General features: G+C 39.0%; 1 protein-coding gene across 2 annotated transcripts in view; it reads right to left on the minus strand.

The window, feature by feature from the left end:
- LOC105390899 overlaps nucleotides 1-22,729 on the minus strand; it is a 54,612-nt gene that overhangs the window by 29,563 nt on the left and 2,320 nt on the right. The window contains exons 1-2 of one of the 2 annotated variants that reach the window (XM_038114424.2): nucleotides 1,800-2,191; nucleotides 205-358 (exon numbers count right to left, since the gene is read on the minus strand). In XM_038114424.2, coding sequence (XP_037970352.2) covers nucleotides 205-358; nucleotides 1,800-1,930 — 285 coding nt within the window. In that variant the 5' untranslated portion in view covers nucleotides 1,931-2,191. Of the gene's footprint in view, nucleotides 1-204; nucleotides 359-1,799; nucleotides 2,192-22,729 lie in introns of those variants that run through there. The other variant, XM_048632327.1, reaches the window with a different exon arrangement.

Below are 22,729 nucleotides of genomic sequence, written 5' to 3' on the forward strand. Positions count from 1 at the left end.
ACCCTCCTAAAGTGCAACTACTTTGTGATTAAATAGATTAAATGGAACGATTGCAATTATTGCAGCTAATGAACTATTGAGCTACTTAAAACATTTAACTCTAATACTGCCGAAGTAGGTACCTATACATACTAAACATCAATGGATTGAATCTCTACATTAGCTTCAAAACTCTTTAATGCTACGCAATCAAAAAATCCTTACATGACAAGCCACCCAATCAAACCCCGGGCAGTAGATCTTGTCCACGACCTCGAAGAACTGCATAATCTCCTTGTCGAAGGGGTCCATCTGAGGAACCTCACACGTGTACCCTCGCTGCTCCAGCAGCGTGTCTTGGAGACGACGCTCGTGGTTCCTGAGAGTGATCATCATCATCATCATTATTTTCATAATCATCATGTTTAAAAAGAAATGCAATGTCTATCTCAAATAACGCATTGTCACACGACTTGTTAAAATTAACTTAATTTAGGTAATTATTTTATCCAATAGATTAGGCCCCAGTTTTACAGCTCTGTTAGATCATAACAAGGGATTAGTTGTTGACTTTTGACACATCTGTCAAGAATTTAATTTGGGGTTGACGTATAATTGATGACATTACAATGTTACAGGGGTGTTTATGATCTAACCGACTATGTTGAAAATATGCATAATTGTGTTATTAATTTATTTATTAGGTTCTAATCTATTAATCTTAAATTATCTTGTAAGTATATCATCATCATTATCAGCCCACAATCGGCTAGTGTTACGAATAGGGCTCTCCCAAAGAACGCCACAGCAATCTGAGATGGGGGCTCATTCTGAATTCACAGTGTCAAAACTGTTATTTCCCATTTAGGGTCGCTTTTACCAACCGCTAACGTATTTAAAATTGTATTTACTTAAATCAAATTTTAAATACATTTTGTACTAAGTGACAGACATTGACTTATATATTACTAGCTGTTCCCGCGCGCTTCGCTTCGCCTAAAAAAAGTTTTCCCGTGGGAATTCCGGGATAAAAAGTAGCCTATGTTCATTCCCAGGGTCTAGACCGTATGTATACCAAATTTCATTCAAATCCGTTCAGTAGTTTTGGCGTGAAAGAGTAACAGACAGACAGACAGACAGACAGACACAGTTACTTTCGCATTTATAATATTAGTTAGGATAGCGTAAGGACAGGCCCAACCGCACTAGAAAATGACACCCTCGCGTTGGCCCTAAAATCTCATAAATCTGTCATAATTTGTATGAATTAGGGCCAGCGCGCGGGTGTCATTTTTTTTTGACAAAACGTTCTGACGGGCGTATCCTTCCTTTTGAAATCATTGCTGACAGACGTTTGACAGGCTACTAAATACGTTTAGCATTTGGTGAAATTCCACCTTAGAGTTTTATGTAGGTAGGCATATGTGGGGACATCTCACACACGGCCATCCGACCCCAAGCTAGGCAGAACCTGTGTTATGGGTGTCGGACAGCTGATATATCTACACAAATACATAGATAGATAGATACTAAATATAAATATCAACACCCAAGACCCGAGTACAAATATCTGTCTTGAAACAAATATCTGCCCCAGCCGGGAATCGAACCCGGGACCTTCGGCATAGCAGTCAGGGCCACTAACCACTACGCCATTCGACCATGACGACAATATGCACATGACTTTACATACAATACAATACAATACAATCCTCTTTATTTGCACCAAAAAATAGAAACAATATTAAATAAAAATATGAACAGTTCAAAAAGGCGGCCTTATTGCTTATAGCAATCTCTACCAGACAACCTCTACATACCTTCTGGCTTCTTCATTGCTAATCACAAACATATTTTTCACCATGCTAAAAAGATAAAAACCTACAATAGGTATGATCAGAACTGAAAAATAATATCGTTTGCAATTATAACGACGAAGAAAACTACGCATTATTAATTGTTTTTTTTACAATACTGAAAACGAAACCCCCAATTTTTTCAAATATTTAATTTAGAATTTGGTGAATTTCCTATTTTGGTACTTTTTTAGTAGGACATTTTTAACATATAAGTAGGTTATTCTGATGCGCTGTTAAATGTAACTTCAATATTGTAGACGCGTCATTTACTTTATTATAAATGCCTAATGGCTAGCCTTTTCCATTTAGGAGTAATTTGGAGAACTTTTTCATTTTGCCGTTATAATGACAGACATGTGACGCGCCGCGTATATTTTTTAATCTTGATGTATAAGGAGGAAATTGTATAAATTTATTATGTAGTCTGAGCCTGTCCGAAACCTAGGTAAACATTCTGAGATATGGCGTTTCGACTTTCTCCGTGTTCGGCACAAGGACTTTGTATACATATATAGCAGGACTGAGTACTGAAAAAATGTTAATTATAAAAACACATCGTAAGCTGTTGTAATAAGATAAGATTCAATTCGGCTATCAACGTTTTAAGATTAAAAACGAGCCGAGCGAGACAGCTAGAATAGAGGCCGTTTATCCCTTTCCAACGCCTGCCATCCTTAAAAAGGGACATGAATAATGAATAATGAATAAATATATTTATTTCACAAATAAGCTTAACCTAATACATCCCACAAAACCAAGTACATATTGGTTTGTCTGTGGGGAGGGAGTCGCACTTCTTTTTCTATGATTACTTATACTTAAAAAGTTTTAACTTAACATTTTCTTAACTTTACAAAAGATAGACATACCTAACGTTACATACATAGACATATTGTTGATTATTAATGTTATATAGGGTAGGTTTTTAATTAGCAATAATTACATAGCTATATTTTGTAGAAGGCAAACGGCCTCTTTACTACACCTCCTGCTCGGCTCGCTTTTGGGTTTCGAGTACTCCTGCTATATACAGGGTGATTGGTAAGTCGATGTATTCCTTTAAATGGGTTATAGACGAAGGCATTTCCAGTCGATTGAACCCCATAATGCATTATCCGAAAGTCAACCATTTCAGAGTTATTTAAGTTTTGAGTTTTTTTAGGTTTTTGCCAAAATTTATGTTCAAAAGCAAAATATTTAAAAAACTAACGTTTTTTTAAATATTTTTTTGATTATTTTGCATTAATGACACCTTAACTAAGTAATTACAACCATTTTATGCGCAATATCCAACTTAATTTAGACACAGTGCTTCAAAATAGGTGAAACATTAAGAAAATATTACCAAAGGTGAAAACAAAAATGCTAAATTAAAAAAGAATTTTAGCTGAAATTTTTTCAGGCACAACATTCAAAATTCAATTCAAAAAATTCAATGTCTAAGCTTTAAAATGACATATTTCAATCTAAAATCGATTAAGGTATGACCAAGATATAGCCAAAACAATTACAGAAGCGGACCAATCTCAGTAGGGAAACGAACAAGATTTGTTCCATTTTTAAGGGAAAAAGTCTTGTAACGAGCCGTTACAAACCAACCGTCCAACACACCTACCCTCACACCGCAGCCACAAGAGCGCCCGGCGTGTGCGAGACGAGGCGGGGCACCACACAGACGACTCCGGAGAATACAAGGGGCGCGGGGGGACCCGCCTATAAATAGCCGCCAGACCGCCGCTAGAGCACCATTCGCCACCTCCTGCTCCGACGAGTGATCATTCCGTTCCCGAGATCCCTCCCCGCACCCATATCTATTCAAGTAATCTATTCACGATAATGTTTTTCGATAGTATGTATGTATGTATGTATGTTTGTCTGTTTTTTTGTTCCATCCTGTAGCCTAAACGGCTTGATAGATTTTGATGAATGAGGTATAGTTAGAAGCGTAATGATGACGCAATGGTTGTAGGCTATGTGATGTTACATTAAAATGTACATAGCGCCCTCTAGAGGACATAATGTGATGATCGAAAAAATAATATTTTTCCAACTATGCCGTGTGGGGTATCAAATGAAAGGGCTTGATTTGCATATTGTAGGTATTTAAATAACAACACCAAAATAATTTCATAAAAAATATTGGTAGTTTTTCTAAATACTTTACGACAAGACCGAATTTGTCAAGATGACGGATGACGTTTATACTGTTGTGAGAGACGTTATGGGGGTGACCATTCATTCGTATCTTGAATTCTAAAATTCTATTTTGAATCACTTTCCATTAATTAGGACCTGTTTCATTCAACTTTTTGTTTTATTTTATACCTAAGTATCGTAGTTTTCATCAACTAGACTATGTAAACGGAACACCCACAGAGTAAGCACGTTTTAGGTACATAGTTGCGTTTAATGTTAACCTGTTCTGACACTTTCTCAACACTACACCCAACTTAATTTTATTTACTTAAAATTATATTTTCCCAAATTTCAGCTTTCCTTCCAATGAAGAAACATAGCAAAGATGCTTCCAAGTAATTCACACAAATTTTCATCATTTTAAACCCGATGATAAATCCCGATTCATCGCAAGTGTTTTATTATCGTTACAGTCAAACTATAAAGTCCTGACAATAAAAAGTGCGATTTTGCTAAGACTTTTTATCATTGTCAGTTATTTACTTACCTGTACATCAATTTTAAAAATTAAATACCGATTGATAATGGCTTTTTAACGGATTTATCTTTTAATAAATATAATAGATTGATTGAATACGGTCTTCAGCAATTAGTTAGGATCGACTTCCGTTTTCAGGACTTTATAGTTTTACTGTACACACCAATTAACAGTTATTTATGCACAGACACTTATGAAAATGTTCACAAATCACTTAGGTATTTCTTAATTAATCACTAAAATAAAGTTCGCAAAGAAAAAGAAATGCAACTCCGTGATGTCTCATGAATTACCTAAAATTATGGTCACCAAAAATAGAAAGAGATGGAGGGCTCCGTGCTGACTATCTCTGTCGGCTCGTTTTTTTGGTGCAGTGCGCATTCCTGTTGTATTATTACTTCCATGAGATGGCGTGACTTTATGTTGGGTAACTGAGAATAAGAAGTGATGATATCTCAGAATAATAATGGTTAATGGTGCTATTCCGCTGAGCACCGAAACCGGTGGGATACTTGTGAAAAGTGGTCATGGAAATGCACCAGGGTAGACCCTGCTCCTAGATCAAGGCATCAGTTTGTGATTTGTGTGCGTGAAAAGCGAGGATGGAAACTTTGAATATTTTCTTGATTTTGGTGCTAAGCTCGCCGATCAATAGCGGAATATAACCATTAGCCATTAGTATTCGGAGATCTCATAACTTTTTATAATCTATGATGCAATAACATAATATAGTATTTATTCTGAGTTACCCACCGAAGTCACCCCGTGGCAGGGTGATTATAATATATAAATTGTCACTGTCAGTGACAATTGTAACTGTCAGTGACAATTTATTGACAAGCACCATTGAGTATGAATCAATGACAAAAGAATAAAGAGAGGACCTGGCATAAAAATCGGTATTTAAAAATATATCGTCGTCTCTTTTTAACTTATTAGTGTTATCGTACGTAAAAAAGGACAACATTAGTTTTGTCTTTGCCTAAAATTACAACATTGCGACCGGTCGCCATGTTTATTGACATCCAAACACAAGGTACTTCAGCTGTCAAACAATTTGTTTGTTTACATTTTTCAAGAAAACCGCCGCCATTTTAATTGAAACCAAAGTTTAGGTAAGCGCATTTTTTTCGTGGATATGCCATGTCCTCTCTTTTTTCCTTTGTCATTGGTATGAATGGTCTGGAGACGAAATAGGCAGACGTTCCCCTCTGGCGGGGTGGTGGGCCAGAAAGGCCCACCGATTTATAAAAACTTGTTGCAGTCTCAATTTTCACTAGACTCAATCTAGTTGGCAAAGCGTTCGTTTCATAGAAAATGCATAGACTTAGTATATACTAGCGTATAGACGAACTGACAGCTCGATAAAACGTGACCAATTTTGATTTTTCAGTGTGTGCATTAGCTAGTGATGTACCTTTCTTTACTTTGGAGGACCATCGATAAGTTATTGAAGTTCGATGTTCGACCCTTGGAGAGTTGTTCCATAGACTGTTGTTGTCCAGATTATAATTTTGACATAGTGTAAAAAATGCATAAATACAAATAAAAACACTTTTTTCATCGCTCTTTATTTTGTTGACATTATTATTTTAAACAGAACAATCTTAGATGTACCTATCAGCTGTCTGACCCATATTACAGGCTCTGCCTCGGATGGCCCTGTCTGAGATGTTCCCACATATTTGTTTATTTAACTGGTTCATTACAGTTTCGTTTCCTAAATTATGAAGTTTACATTCATTCTTAAGTCGAATTGCTGCAAATGGTAGAGTTCTTCTTTGGATTCCAACCAACGCGTCCAACTTATTTCAACCACTTTCGGCTTATTATAATATATTATCTATAGAGGGAATCTGTTGGACAAATTATAGAAAATAATTAGTTTATGTATTTGTTAAAAGATGTACCCTGACTTATTTATACTTACTTATAGCTAACATTCAAGATAAAATATCGATAATGATATCGATTAATTTAAGTCAATCCCTAGCGTACATGTAAAATAAATTTATGAAAAATATATCCACTAAAATCTTGTAAATTATTAACAAATAATATAATAATAATAATAATAATATGTGGGGACATCTCACACACGGCCATCCGACCCCAAGCTTGGCAGAACCTGTGTTATGGGTGTCGGACAGCTGATATATCTACACAAATACATAGATAGATAGATACTAAATATAAATATCAACACCCAAGACCCGAGAACAAATATCTGTGATTAAACAAATATCTGCCCCAGCCGGGAATCGAACCCGGGACCTTCGGCTCAGTAGTCAGGGTCACTAACCACTACGCCATTCAGCCGTCTAAATGGACTTCCACATACACAAAATATAAAAGTAAACAACAGCATTGGCATTATTTTTTATTTAATACAGGATAAAAGACAAGTTTTAACCAAAAATATACGCGTCATAGCAGTGATGACGATTTTGGTATTTATCTGTGAAATGTGCAATTTTCAGGATTATTTCTATGATTAACGCCACAATCACTCGCAGAAGATGTTACCATTGTTGAATACAATTAGATTTACTGAAAATAAACCACGATGTACGCAAAAAATCCAAAATACTAAGGTGTTGATTTTCCGCGTGCTGAATTGTGACGCTCTGTCATTCAAAACCAGTCACAGTTTCATTGGATTCGCTATCCTTTTCTATCTTGCCAAATTTCCGTAAGGGATTTTCTTCTCCCTCGCTCGCTTTGTTCGTCTATACGCTAGTATATACTAAGTCTATGGAATATAGTAACCTGCATCATGTTTTGAAAAACTGAATACTTAATTATCCGCCAGTGTCACAGCCTTCATCTAATCTTTTCCAGAGCTGATGAGGCTGAGATATTTAGTAAAATTATCTTCCCTTCAAGCACCGCTCCTCGTTCCAAGGACTAGATGCCGCGCCAGGTGTTGCAGGCCGTGTCCTCGTACAGGGCTGACTGAGCAGGTCCTCGAGGCTCCAGGGTCGCCTGCTGCATTTCTGAGGTCAGTCCAGAATTACATACCCTAGTCAGCATGTGCTGACCTGAGCCCCAGCGGCCTGGATCGATATTCTACATTTTACAGCTTTTAAATATTGTTGCAAAGTATTTCACTGGTTCCATCCATTCGGCTAGTGTATGTTAAAAATATTGCCTTGCCAATAACAAGATTTTGATCAATAATTACTAATAAGTATTGCTTTCGAAGAGGCACTGTGTGTATCCATATGTATAAATACCTACCTATATGTATAGGTACATACCTTCCATAACTTTCTGACAAGTCAGGAATAATAAGGAAGTACTTAAGTCTTATGTATACTTATACCTTTCTTTTTAGTATATCTATTACCTAGAAATCTATGCATTATAAATTTATAGATTCAAATATTTATCTACTGATATCCTCATCAGTAGCTTATGGGTCACAGTTGGTTTTCTCTCCACCATGCGATAATAAACACATCTCACAATGTTTAGGTTTCAGATAGGCTCAGACTACATAATAGACGCATTTTTCCTGAAATAAAAATGACATATTATGTATCTAGCCTATCTGAAACCTAGTCATTTCTGCATGGTGATATTACAACTGAGGCTCGCGGGCGACTCACTCTATTAATATAGGCACCCGCACCTTGCAAATAAAGGTGGAGAGAAAAATGGACTTTATTTAACTGTCACTGTGACCCTTATGATGCCGAACACGGAGAAAGTCGAAACGCCATATCTCACAATGTTTAACTAGGTTTCAGATAGGCTAGATACATAATATGTCATTTTTATTTCAGGAAAAATGCGTCTATTAAATTAACTCATAGACTACTGTATATCATATCATTTTCAAAAACAAATTTATAATAAATCATTATAAACATGTAATTTTAATGAAATATTTAGTATTTGAATGAATAATAATTTCATAAAAAATATTGGTAGTTTTTCTAAATACTTTACGACAAGACCAAATTTGTCAAGATGACGGATGACGTTTATACTGTTGTGAGAGACGTTATGGTTAGGGTGACCATTCATTCGTACTTTTGAATCACTTTCCATTAATTAGGACCTGTTTCATTCAACTTTTTGATTTATTTTATACCTAAGTATCATTAGGTATTATTGTGGCTGTTATCTTATAAGGTTGGTAAAGAATTATGAGCTGTTGATTTTTTTGGTGATAGATATGAGTATTATAAGATAATTTATCAAGCTTAAAACCGGCGGAAGCCTAAAATCTTATGATTTTCATCAACTAGACTATATAAACGGAACACCCACAGAGTAAACACGTTTTAGGTACATGGTTGTGTTTAATGTTAACCTGTTTTGACACTTTCTTGCCAACACTACACCCAATTTAATTTTATTTACTTAAAATTATATTTTCCCAAATTTCAGCTTTCCTTCCAATGAAGAAACATAGCAAAGGTGGTTCCAAGTAATTCCCACAAATTTTCATCATTTTAAACACGATGATAAATCCCGATACATCGCAAGTGTTTTGTTATCGTTAAAGTCGAACTATAAAGTCCTGACAATAAAGAGTGCGATTTTGCTAAGACTTTTTATCATTGTCAGTTATTTACTTACCTGTACATCAATTTTTAAAATTAAATACCGATTGATAATGGCTTTTTAACGGATTTATCTTTTAATAAATATAATAGATCGATTAAATACGGTCTACAGCAATTAGTTAGGATCCACTTCCGTTTTCAGGACTTTATAATTTTACTGTACACACCAATTAACAGTTATTTATGCACAGACAGTTATGAAAATGTTTATAAAAATTCAATTGATATGGAAAAAAACATATCAATATTACATTGCAGTTTGCGCTGCAACAACACATCTATACAAATTTTACCTTCACCCCATTTGTTTACTCAATTGTCATATCACCAAAATACATTCGTACCTACATTGCAATCGAATTATTCGAATAATAGGTGACTTTGGGACCATCGACACCTATTCGCGACATGATAGATTAGAAGTGATGTCTCATGAATTACCTAAAATTATGGTCACCAAAAATAGAAAGAGATGGAGGGCTCCGTGCTGACTATCTCTGTCGGCTCGTTTTTTCGGTGCAGTGCGCATTCCTGTTGTATTATTACTTCCATGTGTAATATACACTCTGTATAGTTCCGTCTCTTTTTAGCATATGACATTAAGCACTTGAATCTCTCTACTTTACCTAGGTATGTATATTGTTGTCCCACTCACATTTATATGCACGAGAAGAGGATAGATAAATAAAATTAACAGTAATAATTCACATTGATTTATAATGCAATTCAATGAATATAACTGCAGTAAAATCTTGCGAAGAACTGAAGCGAAATCCGCTTTATTGAAAAAATCTTGACCCTCTAAAAATTATCGCCCATCTATAGGTAAGTAGGTACTGTTAGTAGCAGTATCTGTTTTTTGCAGTCGGTTTGAAATAAATTCATTGTACAAGCAGCCATTTTATACATATAGATAGATAGAATATTCTTTATTTGTACACACACACATAAAAGGAAATTACATAACTTAAATACTATAAACTATGTACAAAAGTGGCGGTCTTATCGCTTAAAGCGATTAAAGCGATAAAGACAACCTTAGGGTGGAAGGATATTTTGATTAAAGAGGGGTCAAGTGTACTAAAGAATAATAAAGAGAAAATTAAAATAATGATTTAGTTATTATATAAGTCCCTACAAAGTCTATAAGCTTACATGTATTTATACTTATATACCTAAAATAATGATATAGTTGATTATTTCATACAGATACACTATTGTATACAGTAACAATACATATTGAGGTGTGGATGTGTGTCGCTTATACAGCTTGGCTCATTGTTATAGCTGAAAAAAGACACAATATTACATCATTAATCAGATCAGCCCTAGTTAGTTTTATGCATGAGTTTGTGCCCGGTGTCAGCTTCATCAAAATTGTTCCATCCGTAATACCGATAGGTAGCTATTAGGTTATTATAGGTGCGTTGCGTCGTCGCCGCCAAACATTTTTATAACTGACCGTTCCTTTGCGACGCGACTCAACACTACAATGCGGCCTCACCCTAAATAGGATAAGGCAAATGTAATTTACTTACGCATCTGAAGTGGAGACCGCGACTAGGCAAACGTAGCGGGATGCCATCCGGCTAGATAGAGTGACGACTTGGGAAAGGTGGCAGTTAATGATTGGATGCGGAAAGATCGCATCCAGTGGCGTACTTTGGGAGAGGCCTACGTCCAGCAGTGGACTGCTATAGGCTGATGATGATGAAACTCACGCATTACTCCTAGAGATAGTCCGGTGGTCGAGCTGGAAGGCGTCCTCGGTGAGCGAGTATGTCATCGTCGCCTCGTACACGCCGTGGCCCGGGCCTACTGCGATCTGACAACATAATATTAATAATATAATCATCATCATCATCAGCAATTAAGAAATGAAGAATATTTGGCACACTGACAACAACAAAAACAGAAAATGATACATTGCAAAAAAACGAAACAAACAAAGGTTGCTGTCCAGAGCGTCAAAAAGGTATCATTTTATCATCAGGAGATGTTAATGGAGGGGTCACTGAAGCTTATGAAAATGATAGTTTCGGAGGGCTGCTGCGCTGTGGACGACTCTATATGTCATTGCTATGGTGCTTGCCCACCTTTTTTAAACATGTTAATTTCGTTATCTGCTCCTTACTAAATGATTCTCTATAAAAATACCTATTCCATTTAACAAAAGATTCCCAAGCTTTTCTCTACCGTCTTACCTTAACACTGAAGGTCTGTTTCTTCTCCCCCGTGTACGCCGTGAAGTCGGGCACAAACCCGTCGTAGTCAATACTCTGTCTAAATGTCAGCAGCTGCTTGCTCGGAGCCTGTTGTTGCACGTAGGAGATGTGGGATAGCGTTCTGATGGCGCAGTTGGATCTGGAGAGAATAGATGGGTGTCTAAGGTAATCTCAATCTGCGTCTGCGGCACGGGTCTGTTATCTACATCTATCTATAAACTAATTCCACCGCGATATAGTCACGTTTATCTACGATACCGAACCCGTGCAGCGATAGCTGATTGGCTAATCCTTGATAAGAAGAGTAAGCTATTGGGATAGTCTTTTGGAGTCATCAGAGATCTTAGCCACTTCTAGACGAACTTAGGATTGTTCATTCGAATTTCTTAGCGAATTTATTCGAATGTCACTGACAACACTAGAGGAAGACTGGGATTTGTCACCATGGTGAAAAAGGATTGAACAGTCACATTAGTTGACTGACTGCGCACATGTGGTTCTATCCAGTGAACCCTTAGACAAGTAACCTACAGTTCATAATTATCCCCTTATGATTTTCTGCTCAGGACTTAGCCAGCCTAGCTCGTGCTAGTGAACTGGAGTACCAAGCCTAGGTGTTGCAATAGCTGAGATACATCATGGAGACCATTCTAGTAATCTAACCATCATTCGTAAATCCTGCCGCTAACATTTACCTCATCTCCTCAGTCAAAGTATTAATATACTGGACCAGGGCCTCGGCGCTGCGTCGGTAAAGCGGGTCCTGTTCCGCCACCCGCGTCCACTTGACGCACGCGCACCAGTGAGCCTCCACGCCGGCGTCTGCGCAGGTGCGGTTTTTGGGGATCTGGTGGGAGGACATAGTGACAAATAGTTTAAATACATAGTATAGTATTAGGTATAAAACCAGTCTTATAATCATCTTGACAAAGTTTTAGCAAAGATTGTTGTCACCTATGTCGTCACGACACTCACAAACAATCTTTTTTAAGTCGCGGGTTAAAAATAGACTAAACATACTTACTGGCCCTACCAACGACATTCCTCTTTGAAAGCTTGACCCTGGTACCCTGAAAACAAGTAAAGTAGTTAAAATCACGTCCCCACTGCTGGGGCACAAGTCTTCTTCCAATGAAGAAGACCACGGCCCAGTTGGTGGAAAATCATGGTAACTAAACCCTTTTAATCACCAAATATCTCCTAATCAACCTAAGGTTACCTGGAAGAGATCATTTTAGCAATGAGGCTGCCGTATGTATTTGTATTATAATATATATTTTTTGTTTAATGTATTATGTAGATGTTCAGATTTATGTTTTGATCTCTCTCGAGTCAAGTGGAACCTTTGTGAATATCCCCAAGGTCTTTAAACTACCTTCCTAAACTTGAACCATTTCCCACCACGCTGGTCTACTGCGGGTTTCCACACGATGTTTTCCTTCACTGCACCATAAGAGCGATAGTATAAATTTGTACTTAAGAAAATAGAAAATCACTCATTGGTACCTAAATATCAGCGCTAGGATTAGAACGCATGGGACAAGCGGGTGCTTATGCTTACCCGACTGAGCTCCTTGTGTGCAATACTTAAAGAGCATTTTATCTTTAGACTGATCACTCACCTATAACTATTCTGATACTCCCTCAGCCCCATTATCTCCAGATACGTATGATACAAATCATGGGGCGTGGTCAGCGTTCGCTTGTTTCCTCTGAGGTTGGCGAGTGCCTCCGGGTGCGATCTCTTAAATCGTTCGGGCAGAATTATGGCGAGGAATGGAAGACGCTCTTCTAGTTTGCCTATTAGAGTGCTGCGTTGTTTCACGTATCTGTGGATGGAAGGGTTTGTTGGTGAAATCAACGGTAGGTATTCTAATAATAATATGGAAGGAGGATTATACGGCATAGGCATTAGACATAGCCCTCCCAAAGTTGAAGTCTGCACTGCACTAGGCTTTATCACCGTGGTGAAATAGGATGAAGGTTGCCTGGAAGAGATCGCTTGTAACGCTCGGGCAGAAGGTTGGCAATGAATAGCAGGCGTTCTTTTAGCTTGCCTATTAGGGTGCTGCATTGTTTCACGTATCTGTGGATGGAAGGTTTTGTTGCTGAAAGAGTGTAGGAGATAGGTGGGTAGAGTCCGGCAACGCTAGCTTTGGAATGGGTAAAATATAGGAGATAATTTTTCAGTCACTGTCTGTCTAAAGACATCATTCCCTCCTGATGCCGCCGGGGCTAAATCTACCAGAAGTAACTAAGGAAGTGACGTGGTACGTAAGTACATATATGAGAGCATAGAGCGATGTTAGAGCCAGGTCTTGTGACACGAGTTTAGTGCACCATCGACCAATCACAGCTTCATATTTATCCCGAATCACGATTTAGTGCTGTGTATCTACGTCTGTAACAAGCCCTTGCAGCGGAAATAGCGCGCTAGCTATACGCTGTAACTATAATAGTCTATGGTGGTGCCCTCACCTGGGTCCATGATCAGCGTGCACGACGACCAGGGTATCCTCTAGATGCCCTCCGTCCCGCAGCCGACGCAGCCAAGCCGCGGTGTCGGAGTCAGCGACTGACAACATGGTGCGGTCGTGGGTGATGTCCGCTATGAATGTGAACGCGAACTTGGGGCCGTCGAGTTTCATGAACTGGGGGAAGGATGGTGAGGTTAAAATCGGTTCAGCAGTAAACAGACATAGCTACAGAATAGTATACGTAGAGCGGGGTGCAAGACAAGACGTGGCAAAAGTTTAGCGAAGCGCTTGTAGCGACACATGTTATAGTCACGTTTTGCAATGTCAGCGTTCTAGTAACTTCCAGTAGCGAACAATGCGCAGACGCTAGTCGTCTCGCGCCCGCCACTTAGATAACACACTTAAGAAATGTAACTTGGTTATCATGTATAGAAAGTCAGTAAATAGTTTGGCCTCAAGAATGCCCTGCATTCGTCATTAACCATCAACCCCATAGTCATCCACCTCTTTATACCCTAAACTGGTGACCCCGACGTGATTGAACACGCAACCTTCCGATATCCTTACCGACATCACACCGTCTCGAGAGAGTGACGGATAAGGCGTTGTACGCGTATTGCGCTCCGTGCTATGTATGCAGGTCCAAGGCTCCCCTAATTAATTATCATGATTACCGGCAAGCTGGCAGGTTTAATTTGTATACCTACCCAGGGTTGGGCAGTATACAACATACATAGTTAAACTTTTTAAATTTACAAAATGGAAATATAGGAACTTGTAGATTTAAAGAATTCTTAAAATCTAACTATGTAGTTACTTAGTTACGTGCAAGTAGATTATAGTGCCTAAGTTTGAACAAAATAAGAACATAGCATATAGTTACAATTTCCCTCTGTGATTTCCCTCATGTCATTAAGCCTAGTCAGAAGCCTTCGGGCGGCTTGAAAAACATCTGACAGTAGGGTTGCCCACTTACCCGACAACTCTCTCAGCACAAGCTTGCTTGTGTTGGGGTCCACCAACCCGCACTTGGCCAGCGTGGTGGACTAGGCCTTATCCCTTCCTTCACTGGAAGGAGACCCGTGCCCCAGCAGTGGGGACGTAATGGGTCGTGATGAATGATGATGAAAATTTCCCTCATTTAAAAATTAATAGATACTTAAACTTACTTCTTCAGTCTTTTCCAACATCAGCAGAAATGACGGGGTGTCTCCTATGCAATACCTGAAACATGTAAGCAAATAGTAATACGTACATACTTAAGTGCATAATACATATTATAAGTACACGTGAAAGTTTGAAAGTCAAGTATAGATGGATGTTTGTACACAGTGTACCAGTGTGGTGTGAAATTGTCCTACCTTTTAGAAAGGGAGTTTGCACTAATTCGAGTAAGGCAGGTACATAAATACATTATACTTACCCCCCAAAAGTATAGAATGCAATACAATTTGCTCCATGTACTCTTGCAGATTGACAGGTAGAAAATGCTTTTAGCATTAAGTCCACCTGATTGTGCAATAAATAGCGAAAACTCACCAATCCTTCTTATTGAACTCGTTGGCGAGCTTGAAGAAGTGTCTCAAGTAGTGGTCGGCGGGCTGCCGGCGGAACCCCGTGAACCGGAAGTTGAAGGTGCCGATGTTGGGGTGGTCCTCGAAGTACACTGTGCGGTAGCTGGAGAGAGAGAAATTATCCTAACTATAATAATATTATAAATGCGAAAGTAACTGTGTCTGTCTGTCGATCTGTCTGTCTGTTACTCTTTCACGCCAAAACTACTGAACGGATTTGAATGAAAATTGGTATGCATACGGTCTAGACCCTGGGAATATAGGCTACTTTTTATCCTGGAATTCCCACGGGAAAACTTTTTAAGGCGAAGCGAAGTTCGCGGGAACAGCTAGTAAGTAATATAAAAGCTTGACGCCGCGCTATGCCCTTAGCGCCTAGCGCTTAGCGACTCACTTAGCAAGTAGCTAAGTAAAAAACAAACGTTCTCAAATCTTTACGACAGGCTGCATTGAGCGCTCAGCGCCTGGATAGTCGCTTAGCGTGTGGCCGTTCACGAAGATTCTAGAACGTTTGTTTTACTGTTCTACTCGCTTGGTGACTCACTAGGCGCTAAGTAAGCCTCCTGTGCAGCCATAGCCTTACCTGATAGCCCCAACACTCACCCATGACTCCTAACCCGCTTGAATATGAACGGCAGATCGTCTACAGACTCCTTGACAGAGACCGACGTCCTTCTGTCAGGGTTCTCCAGCTCTGTGCGTCTCGTCAGAAGTGGGATGAGAGTGAACGTAGCGCTAGTTATAAAGCCCTTGGCTAGGTTCAGCGTCCGAAATGGTCGTATTTTCCACTCAACAGTGTGGAATACATCATCAAAACCAACTACTACCTCAAAGCCCAAACTAAGGCTGCCTGTCCACCGGTGCGGAGCGAGGGAGCGGAGCGGAGAAATTTACCAATGAGATTGCATAAATTAAATATGTAAATATAAATAAATAGATAAAAACTCCGCTCATGGAATTTGCTCTTCGTTAATTGGATGGTTTTTGCCTCGCACACCGCTCCGCTACCCCGCCCCGCACTGGTGGACAGGCACCCTAACTCACCCATGACTCCTAACCCGCTTGAATATGAACGGCAGATCGTCCACAGATTCCTTCACAGAAACTGACGTCCTTCTGTCGGGGTTCTCCAGTTCTGTGCGCCCCGTCAGCAGTGGGAACAGCGTCGCCGGGGTGCCGTCGCCGAGGATGTTGTAGCTGGGGAAAGGGATAGAAGATTTAAGTCTCTTCTCTCTTCTTACTGATGATGATGATGATTGGTCCGACCGATTTCGGCCATGGCGACCACTTCGACCCCTAGTTCTGTCGGCGCACGTGCGCCCTAAGATGACTTATATAGATACCTATATACTTCTCTCTTCTTACTATTGGTCCTCTAAATAACCAAATGTGTCGAATAAATATCATGGGTTTACTGACAAGTAGTCAAAAACGATTTCTATGAAACTTCCCAACGGAGAAGAGTAACTTCAATGTCTTGTAAACTCACCCATCCATGACCACGGCCCCTAAGTCCTCCTGCAGACTCCTGAACGTCTCTGGCATGCTCCTGATGAACCCGTTCTTAGATGTGGAGTCGAAGCCCACCAACAGCACGTTGAGAGGGCGGGCGGGGGGTGAGGGCGGGGACGGGCGGCGCGGGGGCGGGATGTGGACTGGGCGGAAACCAGCCACGAAGCCGATCCATTTCTTGCGTTTATTGCTGGCGATTTTGGAATTAATAGTGTTATGCCTAGTTTCACCATAGTATACTTAGTAGTTAGTATATATAGTATAATGTAACAGGGTGTTAATCGAACATCCCATGGAGAAACTAAGGACTTTTAGCTTCATTGCGTGTCGTCAAGTTAGCGTTTTGACGCGCTTTAGAAACGCGACCTGTTTTACCAAAGCCTTGAATGTCGCAAACGTGGTAGGTATCCATTAATGACCTTATTTATAATCAATGTTAGCAATAACTGGATTTCTGATGAGCCCCTACCTGTGCAAACTACATAGTTAGGTACGGTGGCCTGCGCCTAAAAGTATACAGGCGGAGTTTTTAAAATAGCGATCTCAAGCTCACATGCTGCTCAAGCACATCCACCTAAACACCACTTCTACACACAACACGTCCCCGGATTTATAACAGATGTAGCTAGTCCCTTCATCATCGGGGATCGCTATTTTAAATCATCAGAAATCTACCACAGAAAATTTAAAGCAGGTGCTTAGCGTGATTGACACTATTGTGTGTTATTTAAATATGGTTGGTATCAATTTGACAGGATGTAACCAAGACCTCGTTCTATTGATGTCATGCGCATATTTTTTGAACAGCTGAAGCAAATATTGTATGGAATGTAGGTATCCTAATCAGGTTGTCTTCCATAGTTTATTTTAGTTTCGTTTTTTAATTGTTTTGGTGGCTTAGATTGACAATATACAAACAAGATCGGATGACACATAGCAAAAACTGTGAGAATTTTATTTACTATCAAACCGTTCAATCATTGTAAGTATCTACAAAAAAAAATGTCTAAAACTAGTTAAAATGCCTTCCCCCTGCAAAATTATAGCAGATTTCACCTGCGAATTATCGGAATGTCCCAGAGCGTTGCCGGCCCCAGCCACGGAGGCTACCGGAGCTCCAGCCACGACTACATGAGATGTCCCTTATGCCCCCAAGACTGCAACGCACGGTACAAAGGTCAGAGAGGTGTGAACATCCACATCGGGAAAACCCACCCCAAGAACCCGCCCTCGCAACCGCTCACCCCACCATCAAACGCGAATACCACCACCCCATCTGACGAACCTTTACACGAGCAGCTGATAAATTTAAAAAAAAGACATCCAGTAGTAAAAATAATCCCACGGGGTGCCCGCCTAAGCGTGGCAAACAAACTCAGCAGCGTACTTAGACTCGTCATCGATGAAAACTCAATAGATTCGTGGAAAACGATGGGGCCATGGGGTCCGGATGCCAAAAGTTTGGTCAAAGAGATCTCTTCCCGGCTCGCAGACGTCTCAGGGGACAAACGAGCCGGGGCGTACCTCCGCCAGCGCCTGAGTCTGGCGATCCAGCGGGGCAATGTCGCCAGCGTGTTGGGAACCCTCCCACAGGGACCAGGCTTAGAAGGCCTCTTCTACATATAGTTTTAGTTTTAGTGTTGTACATAGGTTTAGTTTGTATAATATATAGGTAAAGATAAAGATAAAGATAAAAGATAAAATACACTTTATTGCACACAAAACGAAATAGTATCACAAACATAGAAAAGAAAAATGGTACAATTGGCGGCCTTATTACTAAAAGTAATCTCTTCCAGACAACCACATTGAAAGGAAATATAAAGTATAAAGAAAGGGGTAACGTGTGACAAGACAAGAGAAAATACAACATAATTACTATGAACAATGTGTAAATACCTACATACAATAATACTTAAATATATTATGAACATATATAAATACTTTAAACCTACATAGCTATTAATAATTATATACCTAGACCTTATATGTAATAATACAATACATACATAAATAAATATCTATATATATATATATAGGTAGTTTAGTTTGTAATTGTAAATTATATAAATTATGTAAATAATTGTATGCTACACATAATTAATAAATTTTACCAGTAAAGTTGGTACCTACTACTTACTAATAAAGTTACAAATCTTCTAACTGGAAGAGATCGTCAATCTAAGCTTACAACTTACTCTTTCCGCACAATCCCAGTGCACTTGACATGCACATGATCACTTTGCACCAGTTGGTATTCCTCAGAGCCGTTGATGGAGTATATTTCACCGAACTCCGCCTTGAGGTCGGTTATGTAGATGATGTCTTTGTAGAGACAGGAGACGTCGCGATGGGTCTCTAGGATTTCTGGCTTCACTTTGCAGATTGAATGCTGGAACATTTTAAAATAATGTATAGGTATTTACTTAATTGATAGGTTTGGTAGGTACCAATGATATTGTAATGTTTACTTTTATGCCATGTATGAAAAAATGCAGTGTATAAGAGGAATATAATTATACAGAATAGCCCTCAAACAGTTGAAAAGTGCAATGAAAGTCTATTGGCTACTTTAGTACAATAGCCAATCTGTCAATATGATAGGTACAGTCATAAATACGGCTCAAGGCCCCACTACACGTCCGCGGATGCGTCCGGAGATGCATCCGGAGATGACCTCCGCGGACGTGTAGATGGGATGATTTGGGCATCTGTCGAGGTATTTCACGTCCTCAGACGCATCTGCCACCGATCCGGTTGTTGTCGGTTTTTGTGGCACAGATCAAAGGGTTCAAGCGCGAGCGTTTTGCATCGCGACCACACGTCCGCGGACGCATCAGTCAGTGAGACCAGAATCGTCTTCTTCTCCACTTCTTCTTGATAACTCGACTGCGATGCAAACTCAAGTCAAAAGTACTAAATACATAAATAGCTGCAACGGATGCCGTTTCAATGTGTAGCGTTTGCCGATATTCAACTCAGACTGACCGATCAACAGACGTGTGGTCGCTTGCAGAGATTCGTCTGCAGATGCATCCGCGTACGTCTCCGGACGCATCCGCGGACGTGTAGTGGGGCCATTACACTTTGTTGTAACAGTATAAATCAGGATTGTTAAATACCTACGAAAGTTAAGTTTATGTTAATACACATGAATGTATAGTAAGAATGCTATATGAAACTCTAAACACTAATTTCGGGAATAAATGTAAGTAAATAATGCAGCCTTCACTTGTAAAAATATTACAGTAATTAATACACGTCTAATTAGGACGGTACCTACTTATTTTAAAAATTAACAATAGCAAACAAAGAAGATAAAACTAACACAACGAAATACCTAACTACTTAGCATACATTTTTCGATATTATGAATAATATTAAATTCCTTACATGACAAGCCACCCAATCGAACCCCGGGCAGTAGATCTTGTCCACGACCTCGAAGAACTGCATAATCCCGATAATTAAAAAAATGACTGGTTACTCCCACTTTCACACACATAAATACACTAATCAAAACGGAGGGTTAATTGTATATATTAATGAAAAATTTAACGCAACTGTTACGGAACCAGATATCATAGATGCCAACTGTTTGTCGATCATTGTTAATAATCTTCATGTCATAGCATTATACAGATCCCCATCAAACAAAAACGTTGATAATTTCTTACAGTCACTAGACTATATCCTTAGTCAAACCAAAAATAATACTGACTTGATTGTAGCAGGTGATATAAATATAAATATTTTACCTAACAGTGATGACAATAGAAAATCCGACTACCTATGCCTTACAGCAGAACATGGACTTCTACCAGCAATAACTATTCCCACTAGAGAAAAATCTTGTATTGATCACATATTCATCAGAACTAAAAACATAACCAAAGCACTCGTTTGTAAAACTTCCATTACTGATCATGACATTCCTATGTTAGCAATAAAGCAAAACTTCAAAAAAGACAATCATACTAGAACAAAGAAAAAAACGGACTTCTCTGCTGTTGCCGAAGAACTCCATTTATCTGATTGGACTGAAGTAACTTCAACGCAGGATGTTAACGAGGCCACTAACAAGTTCATAGATAAAGTAAACAATTCCATTAAAAATCACACCGTTATAGTAAATGTTAGCAGATCCAAGTATAACGTGAAGCCATGGATTACGCCAGGCCTCATCAGATGTATGAAGCACAGAGACAAACTACATCTTAAATGCAGAAAAAATCCTAAGGACACTACTGCCAAATTAATATACCACAGATATCGTAACTTTTGTGTTGATATACTACATCGTGTAAAAGCAGACTATGAAAATAATTTACTATCAGATTGCAAAAAAGACCCAAAACAGTTGTGGACAGCGATTAAAAACATATGCGAAATTCAAACCCCCAAATCCAATGCGTCAAACGAACTGCTCGCTAATCATCCTAACCCCACCGATGCAATAAATGCATGTAATCGGTACTTTACCACAGTGGGCTCAGATTTAGCTACGAAAATTTTGAAAAAAACTAACAACTCCGAGGAAAATTTAGCACGTTTAGCAAAATCCGAGACCACTCCTGTTCATTCTCTTTTCATGACCCCTACCGATGAATCTGAAATAGCTACTCTTATAAAAGACCTCAAAGATAATAGCGCTCCCGGCTTAGATGGTATTAACAGCGTACTGATTAAAAAAATTGTAAATAGCATTATAAAACCTTTCACGCACATTTGTAATATAAGTCTGAACAGCGGAATTTTTCCGACTGCATGGAAAGTAGCTTGTGTAATACCAATCCACAAGGCAGGATCAAAACATGAACCTAGTAATTTTAGACCTATCTCCCTTCTGGCAATATTTTCAAAACTACTAGAAAAACTTGTAAATAAACGTTTAATACAATACCTTGAGTCCAAACACATTCTTTCAAATTGTCAATTCGGTTTCAGACCCAAAAAATCTACTGAAGATGCAATCACAATGCTATTAAACTCCGTAACTTCGAAACTTGATAGAGGTCTATGCTGTATAGGAGCGTTTTTAGACCTAGCTAAAGCGTTCGATACAGTATCTATACCAATACTACTCCAAAAACTAGAAAATGTAGGCATCCGAGGCACCACCTTAGACTGGTTTACTAGCTACCTCACGAAAAGGCAACAAATTGTTAGAATTGGCAATAATCACAGTGACCCTTTAGAAACGAACTACGGCGTGCCCCAAGGTAGCACGTTAGGACCGACATTATTTCTCATTTATATCAATGATATATCAACCTCAATCTCTCCCAGACACGACGCTGAAATAGTATGCTACGCGGATGACACTGCCATTCTGTTCAGCGATAAAACTTGGGACTCTACTTACTCTAAAGCTGTCGATGGGCTATCCGAAATGGCTGAATGGCTTGGAAAGAATCTTCTTACGCTCAACACTACTAAAACCAAATACTTATCGTTCCATAAAACCATAGCTTCTCAACCAAAAACTAACCTTAAGATACAAATTCACACTTGCGACAGATCCTCTTTAGCTTGCCAATGTGACTACATAGAAAGAGCCACAGAAATAAAATATCTTGGTATAATTTTAGATGATAAATTAAATTTCCATAACCACATAAACGCAGTATCTAATCGAACTAGACGATTAATTAATATTATGAGACTTCTCAGAAATGGTGCTAACAAGGACACTCTACACTATGTTTACCTATCACTTTGCCAGCCTATCTTAAAATACTGCATAAGTCAATGGGGTGGATCATCGAAAACATATATGATAACTATTGAAAGAGCGCAACGGTCAATCATAAAGGTCATGTTTAAAAAGAAAAGGAGATATCCTACCACAC

This window comes from Plutella xylostella, chromosome 31 (genome assembly GCF_932276165.1).
Source record: "Plutella xylostella chromosome 31, ilPluXylo3.1, whole genome shotgun sequence".
Classification (NCBI taxonomy): domain Eukaryota; kingdom Metazoa; phylum Arthropoda; class Insecta; order Lepidoptera; family Plutellidae; genus Plutella; species Plutella xylostella.